The sequence below is a fragment of the Odocoileus virginianus genome, chromosome 17 (assembly GCF_023699985.2).
Source record: "Odocoileus virginianus isolate 20LAN1187 ecotype Illinois chromosome 17, Ovbor_1.2, whole genome shotgun sequence".
Classification (NCBI taxonomy): Eukaryota; Metazoa; Chordata; class Mammalia; order Artiodactyla; family Cervidae; genus Odocoileus; species Odocoileus virginianus.
The window spans coordinates 38,911,701-38,931,632 of NC_069690.1; the positions used below are offsets into that span (position 1 = coordinate 38,911,701).

The 19,932-nt window shown below is 54.4% G+C and overlaps 1 protein-coding gene and 1 long non-coding RNA gene across 2 annotated transcripts; one reads left to right on the forward strand and one right to left on the reverse strand.

Moving 5' to 3' along the window:
• Positions 1-14: 14 nt before the first annotated feature.
• IGFBP4 (insulin like growth factor binding protein 4) lies at positions 15-13,309 on the forward strand. Its single transcript, XM_020890114.2, has 4 exons — positions 15-612; positions 7,422-7,579; positions 8,344-8,478; positions 10,436-13,309. The coding sequence occupies exons 1-4, from the start codon at positions 264-266 to the stop codon at positions 10,568-10,570; spliced, it is 777 nt and encodes a 258-aa protein (XP_020745773.1). The 5' UTR covers positions 15-263; the 3' UTR covers positions 10,571-13,309.
• Positions 13,310-14,986: 1,677 nt separating this feature from the next.
• On the reverse strand, positions 14,987-17,681 carry LOC139039118 (uncharacterized). Its single transcript, XR_011492321.1, has 2 exons — positions 16,976-17,681; positions 14,987-15,544 (listed from the first exon to the last, which is right to left on the reverse strand). It is a non-coding gene; the product is annotated as an uncharacterized lncRNA (long non-coding RNA).
• Between the last annotated feature and the right edge of the window lie 2,251 nt (positions 17,682-19,932).

Consider the following 19,932-nt stretch of genomic DNA (forward strand, 5'->3'; position numbering starts at 1 on the left):
GGGGGAGCCGGTCCCGGGCAGCCGCTCAGCCCCCTGCCCCCCCACCGCCCGCTGCCTGGGCCAGGCCGAGGATGCGGCGCAGCGCCTCGGCGGCCAGGCTCTCTCCCCTCCGGCCAGCTTGCTAACTTCCTCGGCTCCGTCCTTGTCCTCCAGCGGGGGCCACCGCGTGTCCCCGCGTCCTCCGGGTCGGGTCCTCCAGGCGCGCCGGGCGCTTGCCCCCGTGTGTTCCCCGCTGCCAGCCCGCGCCCCGTCCCCGTCCGGTCATGCTGTCCCTCTGCCTCGTGGCCGCGCTGCTGCTGGCCGCCGGGCCCGGGCCGAGCCTGGGCGACGAAGCCATCCACTGCCCGCCCTGCTCCGAGGAGAAGCTGGCGCGCTGCCGCCCCCCCGTGGGCTGCGAGGAGCTAGTGCGAGAGCCGGGCTGCGGCTGTTGCGCCACTTGCGCCCTGGGCAAGGGGATGCCCTGTGGTGTGTACACCCCCCGCTGCGGCTCCGGCCTGCGCTGCTACCCGCCCCGGGGCGTCGAGAAGCCCCTGCACACGTTGGTGCACGGACAAGGCGTGTGCATGGAGCTGGCAGAGATCGAGGCCATCCAGGAAAGCCTGCAGCCCTCTGGTAAGGTGCCCCTGCCCTTGCATGCCCTCCCTGGGGTCTTGCCCTCCCAGAAGCCCCCTTTCCCATTCGGGTTGGCCCAGAAGGCGCTTGAAAATCCGCTGTGAGTTGAGCAGAAGACAGGTACGTGGCAGGGCCCGACTGGGATGGGACAGGGTCAGCCAAGGAAACTGCTATCAAGTCCCTGGCAGCCTGTTGCCACCATCACAGAGGACTCTGTGCCATTCTTCCATCTGAAGGGTACCTGTTTGGGAAGAGAGTCTCAATGGTAGTCCTGGCTGCTGCTGTAAGGGTGGAAAGTTAAGTGACCTGGTCCAGCCAGCAGCTGCAGCCTGCACGTGAGGGGCCAGATACTGGGGGGATGGGGACGGTGGCCTGGAGACTTTCTGTTCCTGAGCCAGTGACCTTCCCTCACTCTGGGCTCAGCTGAAGCCCCAAGAGTCTGAGAACCCAGGGCTTGGACTTTTGACATTGAAGTGGGATGGAGTGGGACACGCAAATTAGAGAGGTTTTGGTGGTGAGGGGGCATCAGAGTGGCCCTTTCCCAAAGTCCCAGGCCGGCTCACCTAGCTTTTTGAGAGGTATTGGGAAGACATGGGTCTCTCTGTCAGGCCTGGGCACCTCCTCCTGCCCTGGTACACAGGCACCCTGCTCCTTGCTCCTGGCAGGTGCCCTCTGAGGTGGCAGAAGAGAAGCAAGTCTTGGTTCCCAGCCCAGAGCTGCAGAAACCTAACGGGATAGGGAGCAGGGATGGAAGGTCGGGGTGGGGGTGGAGTGGGGAGAGAGAGATCGAGATCGAGATCGAGATAGAGAGAGGTTTAGAAGGCCCTCATTCTTACACTTTCTCTTTTTGTATATCTTGGTGAGACTTTCAGTTTCTTGTAATAACCTTTCTCCGTCGCTCTCCTTCTTCCTCTTATTCTTTGTTCTTTCCTGCTGCGTCTCTCAATCTCTAGTTTCACTAACAACATTCTCAAATTCTCCTTTCATCACTATCTCCTGTCCGTTATCAGCTTCTTTCTCCTTATCTTATTCCTTTTCCTGTTTTTGTTGCTCTGCTTCGCTCACTTTCATCTCAGTCTCTTTCTGTTGCCCTTTCTCTTGTCTCTGTCACCCTTTCTATCTCTGTCTCTCTCTGTTCCTGTCTTTCTCTGTTACTTTTGGAGCCTCTGCCTGCCTTTCTCTCCCTCTGCCTCTGTTTCTTGTTCCCTGTCTGACTCTGTTTTGCTCTCCCGGTGCCTCTGTCAGTGTCTGTCTCTTTTCCTGGTGCTTGAAGCTTCCATTGTTGCAGTCCGGATGCTGGGACTGCGGCCCCAAGCTTCCTGCCCTGGGTCCCAGGCCGCTCCACTTCCTCAATCCTCTGCAGCTTGTTAGCCAGAGGAGAGCAGGATGCAGGGAAAACAGGAAGGAGGTGGACCCCAGGGGTCTGAGCCTCAGGCCTCTCTGCCCTTCCTGCTCCTGGGCAGCGAGAGATAGGTCAGCAGAAAACATTCTAGGAGAAATGCCAGCCTGGCACCCAGCACATCTGGGAGGCCGTGGAGGGGAGTCTTGGGGTGCAAGTCGCTGATCCTGGGGTACAGATGCCAGTGCCAGTGGGGAGGAGGGGTTCTGGTGCCAGACCAGACTGGGAGTGAGGGCTGAGCCCTTGGGCTCCTTGGGTACAACAGGTCCACTTTCCCCGTGCATCTTCATCCTCCCCCCGCCAGCGGGTGACTGGCCTCAGATTAGGGTGGCTGGTGGGCTCTTCCTGTCTCACCAACTTGAACCTGAGGCAGAAGAGAAGAGCCTTTATCCCCTTCTTTCCTGGCTAGGTAGGAACAGCCCATCCCATAGTGCAGAAAACTGTTCCGCTAGGAGATCTGGGGAGGCATGGCGTGAACAGTTTGTGAGTGCCCTATGGACATCATGTACACCAGCCTCGACTGGCAGCAGTAGGTCCTCTTTAGATTATAGGGCCCGGGTCTCTCAACCCCTCTCCGCCTTCCCTCCTTGCCTTGGCCTCCATCCTTGCAGGGCAGGCAGAAATCAGGAGAGGGAAAGAGGAGGTGAGGGGACCCTGGGGACACTAGGTCCCCACTCAGTAAACTGTGTCCTTGACCTCTGACCTCCCAGTCATCCCCGAAGTACCCCTGCCCCATCCCAGGCCATGCCGCACCATGTGAAAGGCGCCCCCTAGGGTTGTGTGGCAGCCCTGCAGGGTGTCTGGTGAGATCTGGAGGCCAGAGCTTGGTCCCTCTGCCGGCTATCCTTCTGAGCCTTCCACTGTCAATAGGCCACTGTCCCTGTTATGTCCCAAGGCTTTGGCTTTCTTGCCTAGGTTTTGGCAGAGGTATCAGTTGAACTTTCCTTCCTGCCTTTTCCTCTTGGGGCTGAGTTTCAGCAGGTGACTTGGGGAGGGCAGCCTCCTCCCTTGGTCTGCTGTGGTCCGGAGGCTGACTCTTTGCTCAGGGGGGCAGGTCTCCCCACATCCCTCTCCGTGGTCCCCCGCCTCCACCCTCTGCCATGACCCCCTGTCCCAGCTTTTCGAGCCAGGCCAACAGAGGTGAGGGCGGAGTGGGGACACCTGCCTCAGAAATTCACGATCCTGATTCAGTGGTACTGACCCTTGACTCGTGGAACCTAGGGGAGGGGATGGTGGGAAGACCAGCATTTGAACTGGGGTGATCCGAAGCTGTGCCCTGGTCCCTCTGGGACAGTGTTAGGGAACATGCAGGCTGGGTTAATTTTTAGTCGACACAGCAAATATTGTCCCCCCTACTTCAATACTGGGAATCCAGTCACGTCATGGGAACAGGGCCTTCCCAGAAATTCTGTGCCTTGGGGGAGGGGGGAAGGAGGAGCATGGCTGCTTAACATTTTTTCTTCAGTTTTGGCAAAGTCAGAATTATTGGTGCTTTGGGTATCAGGAGCCTTTCCATTTAAAGGCATAGGAGCCGCAGAGATAAGTTCTCCTTTCCTCCAGCCATTCTGCTTCATTTCCTCATGTGTAAAAAGGGGGGACAACAGGACCCAACTTGTAGGTGTGGGGCATCTGGCATGGAGTAAGAGCTCAATGTTGGAGCAATGAGAGTTTGGTGATGAACAGGAAGCCAAATGGATTTAAGTGGAAGCTTAGCTTCTCCCATGACGCTAGGGCTTTTAGGGGACAATGGGGCAAGTGAGCAAAGCTGAGGGACATGCAGAGGAGTGGAGTGGAGGGGCCAGCTGCCCTTCTCTGACGCTTTGAGGCCAGCAGTCATGGCACAAGGGTGAGAGGGGGCCCCCACTTGAACCAGACCTCAGAGAAAGGCCTGGTACCTGGCATGGGGATCTTGGCTTCTCTAGTGAGAGTCCAGGCCTTTCTTACAGGACAGCTGGGTGACCCTCCAGCTCATGTCTAGGTGGCTGGGCCCACCTACCTCGGAGCCTCACCCTAGGCATCTTGAGCCAGGTGTGGGCTGGAGTGGAGGAGAAATCATGGGGATGAAATTGGGCAGCAAGAAAAAGGAAATCCTCTAGCTTTGACCATGAACTTTGCAGCCACTGGTGCCAAAGCTGTGGAGCCTCTTTTTTCTCTGGGTGCCTGCCCTTCCTCTGTGGCTGGAGCAGAGACCACATTTCCCCTGTGATGGAACATCCTTGGCCTACTCCAGCAGGGCCGGATAAGGTGACCTGGCCTACCTGGGAAGCCCCAGCTCCCAAACAGATCTTTCAGATGTAAGGAGTCTGACCTTTGCTGGGGAAGTGAGGGGGAAGGTCTGACCCTGGCTCCTGCTCAGAGGGAAACCCACCAGGATCGTGGTTTTTCCAGAAGCACCACCTAGGTGAGCAGCACAATGTGGCTGGACCTCCTGGGTGAGCAGGGAAGTAAGTAGCAAGCGTTTAGCAGGTTGTAGAGATGGGAAGATGAACTTTTTTTTTTTTTAAGAGACTCAAGGCTACGAACTTTGCCCTCCCAAAGCTAGTGCCTGGGGTGGATCCTGGGGTGGGGCCTCCGTCTGCCAGTGAAACAAGGCTAGACAATGAAAAGTTACAGATTAAGTGGAAAGTCAACAGCCAGGATAGTCAGTGTGCTCTGCCCAGGGCAGGGTCAGGGCGCCAGGGTGCATGTGGGTGTGCACATGTGGACCAGTGTGTGTCTGGACACGTGATTGTTTGTGTGTGTTTGTGATCCTTGAATCCTCTGCCTCTGTGCTGGCAGATAGGGACATACTCTGTACCCATGCCCCTGCAAGAGGCAGTATGAAGCCACTCTCCCGTCTGCTGGATTCTACTCTAACGACTAAGTGTGCTGGGCGGTGGGGAACCAAGGGAGAAGAGGCCAGGCAGGCAATCTGCTCAGCTTTCCCCAGATAACCTCCCCCTTCCTGCCATGTGATGGGGGCCTGCCAATACAAAACAAGAACTATGTTCCAGGCTCATCCTATGCCCCATGCAGCCCCAGGGTTCAGTGAGTGGACCCAGTTTTCCTCCTTAATGGTACTTCTTAAGTTAGGGGATAAACATTCCAAATATCTTTTAATAATCCCCTGAGTGTCTGTGCGAACTTCGACTCATGGGAACACAACGTTGGAAAGCAGTCAGACCTCTACTGCAGATCTTGCCGGGTCCTTGAGGCCTCTGCCACTCTGACTTGCCCCACCTCCAGGACAGGGAGCTCTCTACCTCCTGAGGCAGCCCCCTGCATTAGAAAAACTCTTCCTAGGGGACCTAAAGAATATCTGGCCACTTATCAAGAGGCACAAGTGTCACTGCGCGCAACTGAGCTTTCTTTTATGGTCATGAAAAGAAAGCAAACTCAAAGGAAAGACAGCGAAAAACCTCCAGGTCAACGGAGGCCATCGAGGCACTTGTGAGTTGTGGCAAATGAGCCCCTGGGATTCTTTCAGCCTTTCCAGGTAGAGTGGTGGCCTCTTTGTTCCCAGCTCAGCTTAGCCCCTGTGGTTCCAAGATTTGGCTTCAATTTTTTCAGTCTTCTATTTCCTTTCTTTCCCATTGCCAGCTCCAGCCTAAACCCCTGCGAAGCTGAGTCCAGCCACAAGTCTTGTGGCTTTGTGCAAGATGAGAGTGGCGTGTGTGTGGGGAGGGTCACTGGCCAGCCTGGGCCTTCTTGGGCAGAAAGTTCCTTGGGAGGGTCTTCAGGGAGGAGCCTGGATCTCAGGTCTTCTCTCTGGTTCCTGGCTGAGGGCTTGGGGTCTGACTTCTTATGGGCCCCTTTGCACAATCCTGGTCTTCTGAAATTGACCAGCCCCTTCTTCTGCTGCCCACACCAGCTGGGAGGTCTTTGTTGGTCTTTGTCTTCAAGGCTTCTCCTTGGTTGACCTTTGGAAACTTGTTGTCATCTTTTGGGACAGAAGTCCCCAACAGACTGTCCTTCTTGAGATGTTACATACGCAGAAGGAAGGATTATATCTCTATGCTTCATTTATTCCTTCCCTCTGGTTCTTTTCTCTAAGCCAGCCCTGCACCCGTGACAAAACCTTTTCCCATCCTTGGTGACTCAGCTTTATAAATAACCTTTGGTGTGGAATCTTGACACAGACTTCTTGGGGGTCTAGATTCCTCCTTGTCTGGCTTCTCTTTATCTATGTGCTTCACCCCTCCACACCCCCAGAACTAGGAGAATAAGAAGAGAACTAACCCCCCCAACTAACTTTGGCTCAGCAGAAAAATACAATTTGACCCCAAGGCAGCTCTGGGACTGCTGCCATGCGTGGAGGAACCTGCTAACTCCTCAGGAAAAAAAAAAAAAATCCTGACGCAAACCAGATGTAACCTTCTGTCCGGCTGCCAACATCTGGAATGCTGGCAGGGGCTTTGCACTTGGGTCAGCAGCAGGCTGCCAAGCCTGAGCGTTTCAGAGGTGGCTCTGATGTGCAGAGAGATCTTGAGACCTCTTCCTCCAGCTCAGCTCTGCGTTCTGGTTTTGGCTGCCAGGAGGAAGGAGCAGAGGTTATAGTTCTGGGACTTCTGGATGGTTTTTTTTTTTTTTTTTCTTGAGTTCAGATAGAGCCTTTAAGAGATCCCAGGGAGAGGGTGGTGGTCCAGCCCACCCCCATCTCCAGATCCCCAGTGCCCTGGCTCTGGGCAGCAGATAGGCACTTTGGATGAGATCTGAAATCTAAGGATGGGAGACTTTGGAGTGGTGGGGTGGGGGGCTGCAGGAATGTGCAAGGGTATTCTTTTGGTCCTGGGGGCCACACAGTGTCTCTCCCCCCCACACACGCACACACTTTTCACATGCAAGCACACACACCCACTCCCATTTCTCCTCTCCAGCCAATGGAGAGAGCTTTAGGGCCATGTTTCTCATCACTCATGGAAACTTTGATTCTGGCCATTTGGAAGAGGGTCAGCAGAGCTGACAGCCCTGGGGATCCCCTGGCTGGCTCAGCCAGACGCTGAAAGGAGCAGGAAAGGAGACAGGAAGAAAGAGCAGACAGAGAAGGGGGATGGTAGGGAGAGCTGAATGGAAGGGGGACATGAATGTGGGGCCCTCGGCCTGCCTCAGACCTCCCTGCAAGGCCCAGGGGACCCTCCTGCTGTTTGGGCGGCTGCAGCTGGTGACTCATCTGAGGACTGGACTGGGTGGAGTGAAGGAAAAATCAAGGACTCCAAGAGGAATATTCTCCTGAGAAGATCCAGGGGAGCGGGGAGGAAACTGGGGTGCTGATTTCATTTCTTCTCACCCCCAGACCCCCTGCTCTTCCCCTGGTTCTTCTAGCACCAGGCTGGAGACTCCCCAAGGAGGAGAATGCAGATGGGAAGTCGGGTTGCTCTGCTGTCTTGCCCTTTATAAGCACTGACCTCTCCCCCTCTTGGCCTGATTGCAGACAAGGACGAGGGTGACCACCCCAATAACAGCTTCAGCCCCTGCAGCGCCCACGACCGCAAGTGCCTGCAGAAGCACTTAGCCAAAATTCGAGACCGGAGCACCAGTGGGGGCAAGATGAAGGTCATCGGGGTGCCCCGAGAGGAAGCCCGGCCTGTGGTGAGGACCGCTGATCAAATGTGCACGTGCATAGGCACACACCACCACCATCGCCACCACCACACCAGATCCGGACAGTGTCTGTTCAGCAAGCATTCTTTGGCTATCTGCTATGTACACCTTGTGTGTGTCATCAGGACCCAGAAAAGTCCTCACTCCTGTTGAAATTCCTTTCTGGTTCAGCAGTTCTAGACATTAGGGACAGCTGAAGTTACTGTTAAATACTGAGACACTCCACACTGGTTGGTGAATAGCAGTTGCCCCAAGCCCCCTGATGTTGCTTGGCACTTCCCCTGGATTCCTTACTCCGGAGCTTCTCAGTAACTTGAGAGTTCAAGCTGGCCATAGTAGGGAGCCTTGGGACCTTGATCCAGGGTCTGGCTAATGTCCTTTCTGATGGGTGGTTCTGATGGATCCGTGCCTGGGTCTTACAAGTTGTTAATTATATGATTTCATCCTTCCGTCTTATTTAGACATCATCCCCTTCCTGTCCTTCTCCATAGATTTCCCTTCCCCACTAGATCCCTTCACGTCACACCCCTCCTTTTTAGAAGCTTTTTGGCTCGAGATCCTCTCCTCAATGTCCCTCTGTCCTGCCCGCCAGCGTGCCCTAAACCCGAGCCCCTCCTTTCATCTCACTGAAGGCCTGCTCGGCCTCCAGGCCTGATCCCTCCTTCAGAGCCTACAGTCCTGATCTGACCCTCAGCCCTGGTCCCTCTGCCTCTTCTGCTCCTGCTAAACAGTTTCATCTTCCCCTCCTCCAGCCCCAGGGCTCCTGCCAGAGTGAGCTGCACCGGGCACTGGAGCGGCTGGCCGCCTCACAGAGCCGCACCCACGAAGACCTTTACATCATTCCCATCCCCAACTGCGACCGCAACGGCAACTTCCACCCCAAGCAGGTGCGTCTCCGTCTCCGTCGGCTCAGCCCGGCCTCAGCTCTGGGCTGTCTGGGATGGCAGTCTCAGGAAGGGGGAGGCTCCCCAGCCCCAACCTCACCCCTTAGACCCTCTCCAAACCACCCTACCCCCAGACTCAGGACCTTAGTTCACTTTGCCAATTCCCCCCTCAGATGAGGAGACTGAGGCCCCGGGAGGGGCAGAGGGCAGCCCAGAGTCACGGAGCAAGTTAAAGGCAGGCTAGTCATCCTGCCTCCCCATCCAGGGCTATTTCCATGGCCTCCGTAGCCACTATCTGTGAGGCAGACCCAGCACCCCTGTCAGCCTCTGCCTCCCAAGCCCTCCCCTCTCCACCTCCATTCCTGTGAGTAGTTTTCCTTTGTCCCTGGATGTCTGAGGTGTCATCTGCGGATGGAGGGGCTAGGTCTTGAGGTGTTGCAGAGAAAACTCAACACGCCCCTTCCCCTGAGCTGAGCCACCCAGAGGACCTGGGGGTCGGCCAACCTGGGGGGAAGGCAGACCTGACAGCTGCGAACAGGCGCTTCGGGTGGAGCAGAGGAAGAAGAAGGCAGGAGAGGAGACGGATGCAGAAACCTCTAGGCCTCCTCACACCCTTGGAACATGGGTTCCTCTGACAAGCCCCCAGGAAGCTGGGATGGTCAGTGAGGCAGACTTGCTCCAGCTACATCTCTGGTCTGTCAGAGTCAGGCTTACCTGGGATGGTGGCATATCTGGGCAGGGCACTGGGTGGCCTTGTGCTGGATGAGGCCTGGATCTCCTTCAGCCCTCCTGGGCATGGACACACACGTTCCCTCACTTCATGCTCTACAGGCGAATCCACAAAGTGGACCACCATTGGGCCAGAAGATGCCTAGCTAGGAGGGGAAAGGCTGCCCCCGAGTCTGCACACCCTAGGGTGGCATGAGGAGGTTATGAGGTGGGGTGCAATGGTGGAGAACCAGAAAGATCCCCTGCCCCAAATCAGTGTCAAACCTTTCTATAGCCTTTGTCCCAATACCAGTTTTATCCTATCTCAATTTTTCTTTTTCCTTTTGTTTTGGCCAAGCCACCTGGCTTGTGGGATCTTTGTTTGCTGATCTAGGATTGAATCTGGACCCCTGGCAGTGAACGTGCCGAGTCCTAACCATTGGACCACCAGGGAACTAAAATTGATTATTAGTTATTAACCAGAGTCCATAGTTTACATTAAGGCTCATTCTTTGTGTTATACAGTTCTGTGTGTTTCCTTCCCATTTTTATTCACTGAAAATCCTGACACTTGACCCTTTATCATCTGGCCAGTTCTGACCCTTGAGACATCCTTCACTTCAACTCTAATTCTGACTCTGAAATATACCTTTACCCCCTACCCTCCCTCCTCTCCCGTCTAAGCCCGACCTAAAGTTTAGCCCAACTGCTTTATTTGATCTCACCTCGGCCTCTATCTCTGTCCCAATTCCATTTCTGACCTGGGCTCTCGGCCTTACCCCACTCAAACTGTAGTCATAATTCCCAATTCGACTGTAACTCTTATCCTAATGCTACCCTAACTTCAATGTGGATAATCACAATCTTAACTATAATCCTATTCTCGAAGTCTCAACACAGTCAGAACTCAAGCCAAAATACAATCAGAACCCAAACTAAAAACTTCAAACTGGACCCTAGCCTTTGACATCCAGCTGTACCTTTCAACTCTGTGGATCCCATCTCCTCTCCAGGGGCTCTATAGAACTTCCTCAGGGCTCTGCCTTCCCAGACTCTTTGGGCCTTTCCTTCTTGGCCACCTTTGCTCCACTCCGGTGAACTCAGAGAACTCATGTCCAAGAGAGCCTCCACCCTCTCCAAGAGAGCCTCCACCCTCAGAGACCAGTTGGAAACCACTGTCTGATCTGGGGGCTGGGCTGGGATCGGGGGTGGCCGCCTGGGAACCTGACCTCTCACACCCTTGTCTTGGCAGTGTCACCCGGCCCTGGATGGGCAGCGCGGCAAGTGCTGGTGTGTGGACCGGAAGACGGGAGTGAAGCTTCCGGGGGGCCTGGAGCCGAAGGGGGAGCTGGACTGCCACCAGCTGGCTGACAGCTTCCGAGAGTGAGCCTGTCAGCAGGCAGGGGGCTCAGTGCCCCCTGCTGCCCCCTCCCCTGGAGGCTGCAGAGCTGACCTGGAGCCTAGGTCTGAGTCTTGGCTTTGCCTCTGGCCTAGAAGTTTCCTTCGGGGTGTGTTTGTGTGTATGTGTGTGTGCGTGTGTGCTGATGAGCATGGGTGTGTGCTTGGGGTGAGCCGAAGCCTAGGGGTGTCCCCTATGGGCTTAGATAGCCCGAGAGAGCCCTGGTATGTTTCCAAATTGATCCTGGATTCATTCATCCATTCAGCCCTTCAGCCCTTCAGCCATCTATAAACACTTGTTGACCACATACTACATGCCAGCTCTAGTTTGCAGCCCTGGGAACTCATCTTGACTCCCTCTGATGTAGATATGTGGGGCCACCTCCTGCAAGGTGAGCCCAAGTCTGTGGGAGAAGAGAAGTCCCGGTTCCATAATCAGGGGAGGAAAGTAGACATGTAGCTTGACCATTGTCCCTTCCCTCAGTCTAGTCAGAACGTGGAGTCCCAGTTCCATAATCAGGGAGGGAAAGTAGACATGTAGCTTGACCATTGTCCCTTCCCTCAGTCTAGTCAGGAGGTCTAGTCCCTACCTTAGGGAAGGTGAGGGGTAGCAGGAGACCCACTGAGACTCAATCCCAAAACTGAAACCTGCCAGGCTCCCATTTACTCCTCCCCAGGTCCTTCCAGGGGGAAGGACCTGTAGGGGCAAGCCCACCTTGGCTTGATGCCTGGCAACTGAGACCCTGCTCTGGGGAAGGGAAGAGGTCAGGGGAAGCCCTGCAGAGAGCTGGGGAGGTGGGGCCCATCTCTGAGCAATCAGAGTAGGAGGAAAGAATGTATGTGCCTGATGGAGAAAGGGATCGCCATGCTGGGAGGTGAGGGACTTACCTGGGGTCCTCCTTCCTCCTCCGTTTGTGGTCACAGACAGGAAGTCACAGGATGACGGCATCCTTCAGTGGTTCACTGTCTGTGGCTCTGCCTTCCTCCCCACGTCTCCTTCCCTGGATTTTCCTCCCCTATATTTCACTACCCCTGGGCATTTTCTGGCTCAACTGGATGGGCGGAGATTTAGGAACCTACCAGTTGGCCATGATGTCTTGTCTTTTTTTTTTTTTAACAAAACAGAACAAAACCAAAAAAACCCTAGACAATGGTGTTTGGTTGATTTATTTACAACTAAAGACAGGGAATTACTAGGGATGGGAGAGCTGTCTTAGGTGGTAAAAGGACTGCAAAGGGTCAGCCAGTTCACCCTCCTCTTCCCTGCAGCCTCTTCCTGGGAGGCCGCTCTGTCCCCAAAGTCTGTGCTGTCTGTGTACAGACTCCTGGTGGGTCAGTAATGGCTTCGGAAGGGAGGGAGCGAGCAGGGACAGCCTTGCTGGGCCAAAGCTATTTCTGAGATCAGCTGGTGAGTGAAGCGGGGGCATTTTCTAGGACATTGGGCAGATTGGGTTTGTGTCTGGATTTGATTTATCAATTTAGTGGGGGGAGGGACTGCCCTGAAGCTGGGGAAAGGGGATAAGCTCTCCAATTCATTCCACAGCTCTGACTGCCTGGATTCTTGACTGGGGGCTGCACTGAGGTTTGATTCTGAGGGTTTGGGAGTGTGGTTGGTTATCTTTAATCTCACTGTCCTGGGCTCACCGGGCTGTGGGCTCTCAGTGCCAGCCCTAGAATGTCTGTCCACGTGGTACCACTGGGTTCCTGGTTATCTCCCAGTGCTTCTCACCCCTCACTTCTGTGGAGTGTGTGTGTGTACATGTATTTGATCTCTTGAGGTGCTCCCAGGCTTCTCGATTTCACTGGCCCCGATGCACTGGCACCTGTGCTGTCTGAATCTTGCGGCTGGGGCTGCGATCCTCATCTCTCTGACTCTGCCTCAGTGGCGGCATCTCACAGCCACCTAGTTTTCCCGAGGCACCACAGGCTGCTGCCTGCAGCAGGAGATAAAGAACAAAGCAAAGCTCCTTCAGCCAGGGGGCTGCTCTTCATAGAGCCCCCTACTTCTGGAGCCGAGGCCAAGGCATACAGGGGGAGGAGGCGAGTGTGGGCTGACAGCGAAGTTTTAGGTCCCTAAGCCAAATGGAGGGAGAGTATCTCTTTCCCTAAGGCATTTCTTTAAATTCCCCTTTGTCTCCAATCCCTCTTTCCAGTGCTCTACCCTTGTGTTCTTGGAGTGGGAGGTAAGAGGTCCTTTTCCTTTCATGGGCCTCCCAGAAAAGTGCTGGGTCTGCTTGGGAGGTGGCTGCCCATGTGGCCTGGGATGTACCTTTGTGATATAAGTGTATTTATAACGTGTGTGTGTGTGCGTGCATGTGTGTGCATATGGCAAAGTGATACCTGAAGTGTGAGTGAGAGTGTAGGCTTTTACAGGGTAAGTGTATCCAGGCACCGTGCGTATAGACGTGGTGCACACTTGTGTGGTGTGTCTCTGCAGGCTCTGTGAGTCTCAGTACGAATGTGTGCGATGCCAAGAGACAGTGAAATTCACAGTGTATGTGTGTACTTCCCTCCCCCACTCATTAGTTGTCATCAATGCAGGGCTTGTGGTGGTGGGGTGGGGGTGGGGGCCGCTGTCTTGCTCCAGAGAACAGAGGATGTGTACTTTGGGAGCAGGAATCCCACAGCTCACAGATTCCCCACCCCCACCCCCGGTTCCTGCCCCCACGATCTGGGAGCCAGGTGCTAGTTGTCAAAAAAGAAGGAAATAAAAGCAACTGCGTGTCAATGTGAGCACCCTCTACCACTACCAGGCCAGAGGAAGTGAACTGCCCCGGGCAGTGTCACAGTGGGGAGAGTCGGGTTCTAGAGAGGAACTGCTGGTCTGTTTGCACCCAAGCCCTCCCACCACGACCTGCAAATCCCCCTGAATGCTCAGTCAGTCTAGTCGCCACAGGAGCATCAACATCCTGGCAGAGGTGGGAAGGGAGGGGGTGCTGAGGACCACAGTGGGGCCACCATACCTAGAATAACTTCAAAGTCCTTGAGCTCTCTGTCCTGCCTCCCGCAGAAATGTCGGCATTATGATCTGGAGCAGAGGGGTGGAGGACCTGCGAGCCCATTGATGCCGATTGGTATCAGGCATTTGGTTTCCATTTCCTAGCTCCTTGGGCTTCCCTGGTGACGCAGACAGTAAAGAATCTGCCCACGTTGCCAGAGACCTGGGTTTGATCCCAGGGTGGGGAAGATCCCCTGGAGAAGGGCATGGCAATGCACTCCAGTATTCTTGCCTGGAGAATTCCACATATAGAGGAGCTTGGCAGACTCCTGGCAGTCCATGGGGTCTCTAAGAGGCATGACTGAGTGACTTTCACTTCACTCCTGGCTCCTTAGTGGAAATCAAGACCCGACGTCTGGCTGTAGTTGGGGGCTGGGTTTTCCATTGTCAGGAAGGCAAGGTGGGAGTAGAGAACAACAACAACAAAAAAAATGGAAAAGTGGGTTGACTCCAGTATTGGGTTCAGGTGGGGAAATCTCTGGAAAGCTGGCCAAGACTCCTGGCCCCTTCTCTTATCAGGGTTCTGAGGTTCCAGACATGGCCATTCCTTCAACTCCTTCCAGGAAAACGCTGCTTGTCCCAACCCCTCTACCCTCTGGGTCAGATTCCACCTTCAAGTTACTCCAGGAATGTTATGAGGCATGCAGGACTTGGGGCTCCAGCTCAGGGACCCCCCCCTTCCTGGGCGGCGGCGGGTGGGGGTGGTGGTTTTGGCTGTGTGGCAAATGACCCTGAAAAATTCCTGGCCAGAGAAACTCCCTCTGCATTCCAGACCCCTATGGCAATATGACCTCTGACCTCGGAAGAGAAAGTCAAGATGATGTGGTTGGATGGAGCTGGGAGGCAGGCTAGCGGCTGGGATACTGCGTTGTTCTAGGGAGGGGCGAGGAAAGGGGGTGCTTTGTGAATTGGGGGAGAGGGTCAATGGGAAGAAAGCATGCTCAAGGCGGGGAGGGAACAATGAGTGGAGGAGGGGCGATGGAGCAGACTTCGAGGCACGCACACACACACGCGCACACACACGCACGCACACACACACACTCATGCACGGGGAAGCAGCCATCACACCAGCCACCGTGGTGACTAATTAAATGCTCACTGTGGAGTAACCTGTTCCCCTTTTGTCTGAGGTCTCAGAGGCTGGGGAGGCCTGAGGTCAGGGAGTAGAAGTGGGGGTGTTGTAGATAATTAGAAACATACTCTAATAGAGTGAGCAGGCGGCACCGGGCCCACCTCTCCCATCTCTCCCCTCACCATCCCCCTCCCTTCTCCAGGCCCCCAACCTCCTTCCATCATCCTGGACTGCTCCAGCGAGGCAAGGGGAGGGGCCGGTGGAGCCGTGGAGTGGAAACCCAGTGGGATTGGCTTCCTGGACCCTTACACAGTCTCCAAAGTGCAAACAACATATTTTTGCCATGCAGTGGTATTTAATTACACATAAAAACAGAGCCATTAAACTGAAATTAAACCCTTGTTGGAATCACTTAATTCAGGGCATGACAAATTGCTTTCAGTGGAGGCAGCAGTGAAGTCCCCTCAGGGAGAGATGGAGATTAGCAGCTTCCATGGCTGGCTGGGTCGCCCCGTTGTCTTGGCCCCCTTGCTGGCTCTAAATTCTGAAATTGGGGTCAGAACTGTCTAAAGACCACCCAAACCAAGGGGGAAGCCTTTTGGTTTGTTCAGGATGACAGGAATGGAGGCTGGGGAATCAGTATCACTGTCCAAGCCAGTTTCAGATAGCTCGGTCCATTTTGTTGATGGGGAAGTTGAGGCCCAGGTGCCAGGGTCACCCAGAGCCAGCATGAGAACTCTGGCACCAAGCCATGACCAGGGAGGCTGCTTTATTCTTTCATCCTGGTCCTGGAGACAAAGGTTGGAGCTGGGTGGTTGAGGGTCCAGAAACAGCGCAGGCCCTGGTTGGGGAGGGCAGATTTCTCTAGAACTGAGCTTCTACCTGGTCCAAGCCTAGAGACAGCAGGGAAGGAAAAATGGGATTCTGGGACTTGGGCTGCTGAGGCAGGCTTGACTCTATGGAGGGTAGCCTGGTACTCAGACTCTGGCTCAGACAGACTTGGTCACTGATCCACCTGGTGAGATTAAGCAGGTAAGACATTCAACTGCTGTGAGCCTCAGTTTTCCCCTCTGTCAAATGGGGATGGTGATTCCTATCTATAGAGTTCCTGTGAGGACCAGTGGGCAGAATGCCTGAATAGGGCTTACAGCCCAGTCCAGTTAGTGGTTCTATTGGCTTTCCTTCTCAGGACCTCTGGTCTCCATTTGTAATAAGATCCAGCTGGGACCTGGTGGTTTCTAGGGCTCCCTTGCCCGGTGTTTGCAACCCTTTCTCCTCCCTCCAAACCCCTTCTTGCAGTTTCCCTTCTCTCCTCTGTGATCTGGTCGCCTAATTATGGGTAGAGGTGTGGGATGTATGGTTAGACTACTGGGTAGGAAAAGGCAGGCCCAGGATCATTCCTGGTGATCCAGTGGTTAAGAATCTGCCTTCTAATGCAGGGGACATGGCTTTGATTCCTGGTTGGGGACCTAAGATCCCACAGGCTGCGTGCGGCTACTACTGACCCTGAGTGCCACAACTAAGACCCGATGCAGTCAAATAATTAATTTTTTAAAAAGTATTTTACAAAGACGAAAGAAGAGGCAGGCCCCCTAATCCCTGCCTCACCTAGTCTTCCAGTGGCTGTGTGAGGCCCCTCTGGGAGGTGAGGTGGGGTTGCACTTTGGGGGGCTGCTGGGGTGCACAGTTGTGAGGCTGTGGTCTCCCTCCCCTGTGTGCCCTCGACGATCTGGGAACCAACTTGCCTGATTGGAACCAGATGGGTCTGCTATGGCCGGAGGCCTGTCCCAGCAGTCCACTCACTCAGTGTCCTTCCCCAGGAGGGAGAGGGGGCATGGGCGAAGGCGACAGGGAGGTGAGCTGGGTCCTTCTCACTGGGGCTGGGAGACAGGCCTTTCCTTCTCTCTCCTCTCCAGGCTAGTGGCCTGGAACTTTTCTGTTACCCACAGGGGATAGTGGTGGGGTGGTGGCCTGCTGAGGATGAATCTCTCACTGAGGCTTAGGGGGTCAGTTCTAGAACTTATAAAGCTCCTCCTCCATCCCCACACCCAGAGCTCGGCTCAGCTGCAGGTGGCCAAATAGGGGACAACTATGTCTGTCCCCTGACTCCTGGAGTGGCCCCAAGGTCATTCCCCTCACCTTTGGCCTCCTTGGCCTTGATAGACAGTGAAGTTCCTGCTCTGGGGGCTGGGAGGGGGAAGGGCTGGGGCCCAGGGTTCCCGTCGTTGCAGGCCTGGCAGCTACCCTACCCGGCTGCAGATGGCTCCCCCCGCCAGCCTGGCGGCCAGCACAAATACTTTACAGCTGTACCTCTATGGACTTACCCTGAGAGCTTGGAGACAGAGGCAGGGAGCTGGGGACGCAGAGCTGCAGTGGGTGGGGGACAGGCCAAGACAGCAGTCCAGCAAACCCAGGGTGCTAAGATAGTGAGGACAAGGAAACCTGAGATCCAGGAAAAGCTTCCCTGACGTGCAGGGCTTGGAATGGAAGCTTCCCGAGGGAAGATCGAGTTTCGGGTTGTGAGTGCTGCCGTCTGGAAGGTCCAGGGCTCAGGGTCCCCGTCTTCCTTCTGGGTCCTGGTCTTTGAGCAGAGCCAGAAGTTTCTAAGTTGAAGCAGCAGGGAGGGGAGCCTGTCCTTGTCCCCACCCAGGGGAAATTGGACCAGACTGCTCAGGAAACAAATTCAATTTTCCAGCATCATGGAAGGTTAGTCGGACAATAGAGGTTTCCCCCTCCCCCCAGAAAACATAAGAAAAAAAAAAAGTCCAATTGCTTTTGGCTGAACTGTTTCCCAACTTCATTTCTCAGCCTCAGTTCAAGGCTTCTCATTCAAAGTGACATGTGACTGTTCGGTGACCCTGGCCTGATCGCCGGCCTTGTGAGGGGTCAGGCTGGGCCAGCCCGGAACTCCTGCTCCCAGGGTCTGTGACCACCCCCACTTATAAAAGCCCTGGGCGGGCCCAGTCCTAAGGGAGGGGCCGTGGTAAAAGCAAAAAGCTTCCCCCAAAGAGATTTTGAATTTAGGGCTGAGTCCTAAATCCCAGGCAACAGGCCCAGACGGGTTTAGGGTTTATATTAAAATGTAAACGGACCTGAAAAGTTTCGGAAAGTTTTCTTTTTGAGGGGTGGGGTGGGGTGGGGGAAGTTGCCTTTAAAATGCAAACAGACCTTGTAAACCCCTGTTTGGGAAATTTCTTGGGGCTGGAATGAGGGGAGCTGGCCTTGCAGGCTGGGGAAGGGCCAGCCTCCAGTTGTGTTCGCTGCTGATGGTGGCCTTGTAGGGGACCCTGGGTACTGGCAGAGGAAGGGAGGTCAGCACAACCTAAAGCAGAGGGAAGGCCTGCTAGGAGCTGGGAGAGACCAGAGGTTCCCAAGAGGTAGATCTGGAAGTTCTAGGATGGGAGGTAGGGGGTGGGGAAGACCACACAGGAAGCTTCAGGGAGAGCTGGGCAGTATCTCCTGGCTGGAGAAGGGTGGGCTTGGGGGTATGGGTTGTGGGGGGAGAGGGGTACATGTGGAGGTGTGGGTAGGGGGGTGAGGTGTGTGGCTGGGCGTGGAGAGGTGTGAATATGTGTGTGGGTGGGGGGAGAGGGGTATGGGTGGGGATGTGGGTGAGAGGAGAGGGGATGGCTCCAGCCTGATGGCTGAGAATGGCCCTTCCCAAGAAGACCAGAGCTGGGAGCAGCCTTCCAGCTCTTCTCCAGTTCACCCATCACACAGATGGGAAACCAAGGCCTAGATGGGTCTATGACTTGCTCGCCTGAAGGCCTAAATGAACTGGTAACTGACAGAATTCAGGGCAGTGTTCTTTTCACACCATCTTCCAGTGGGGGCAGGCGAGACTTCAGGCTCCAGAAAGGGGAAGGGCTATCAAGAGGGAGGAAGGAAGGAGGTCCTGGTGGAAGATTCTGGAAGGAAGATTACAGGGAAATATGTCACCTTTCAGGCCGGAAGAGGGACAGGTGACTTTTGCAACATCCTCAGCAGCGTGGGTCAGGGACTGGGGTGGAATGAGGAGAAGAGGGGTTTGGCAGGGACCTGGTGTAGGTGGAGGCAAGGGATTGGACTTGACCGCTGGTTCAATAAACTCCAGATGTCATCATTCTCATCATCACTGCGGGTTTGGGTCAAAATTGCTTGGGCTTAAATCACATTCTGCCATTTATTATATTGCTGGTTTAGTCACTCAGTTGCGTCTGATTCTTGGGACCCCATGGGGGTGTAGCCTGCCAGGCTCCTCTGTCTCTGGGGATTTTCCAGGCAAGAATCCTGGAGTGGGTTGCCATTTCCTTCTCCAGTGGACCCTCCCGACTCAGGAATTGAACCTAGGTCTCCTGCATTGCAGGCAGATTCTTTACCAACTGAGCTATGAGGGAAGCCCTTGCAGGAGGGAATTTATTACATTGGCCCCTGGGAGATGAACTTTATCTACTAATCCACAGTTCTGTATCCATCAAGAGGGTCCATTATGGTACTCATAAGTGTCAAGACTAAATGAGATGATGCATGGCAAAGTTTCTAACAGATATTGCAGGCCTGATGTATGCCAGGCACTATTTTAGGTACTGGAGATCATGGTGAACAAGTGAGTCTCTTTCTTCTTGAACCTCCTGTTCCAGCAGCCTGTTCCTTAGAACATATTAGGTGCTCAACAAGAGGCTGATAAGAGTGTAAGCCTCCTCATAAAGGACATTGGTACTTTACAGGCTACAAAGTGTATTTATGTCCAGTGTGTCTCCAATTTTGTGAATGGGGTATTTTGTTGTTCAGTCACCTAAGTTGTGTCTAACTCTTTGCAATCCCATAGACTGTAGCACGCCAGGCTCCCCTGTCCTTCACTGTCTCCTGGAGTTTGCTTAAATTCATGTCCATTGAGTCGGTGATGCCGTCTAATCATCTCATCCTCAGTCGCCCTCTTCTTTTCCTGCCCTCAATCTGTCCCAGCATCCAGGTCTTTTCCAATAAGTCAGCTCTTTGCATCAGGTGGCCAAAGTATTGGAACTTCAACTTCAGCCTCAGTCCTTCCAATGAATATTCAGGATTGATTTCCTTTTGGATTGACTGGTTTAATCTCCTTGCAGTCCAAAGGACTTGCAAGAGTCTTCTCCAGCACCACCATTCAAAAGCAACAATTTTTTGGTGTTCAGCCTTCTTTATGGTCCAACACCTCACACCTCTCTGGAAAAACCATAGCTTTGACTATACAGATGGACCTTTGTGGGCAAAGTAATGTCTCTGCTTTTTAATACACTGTCTAAGTTTGCCATGGCTTTCCTTCCAA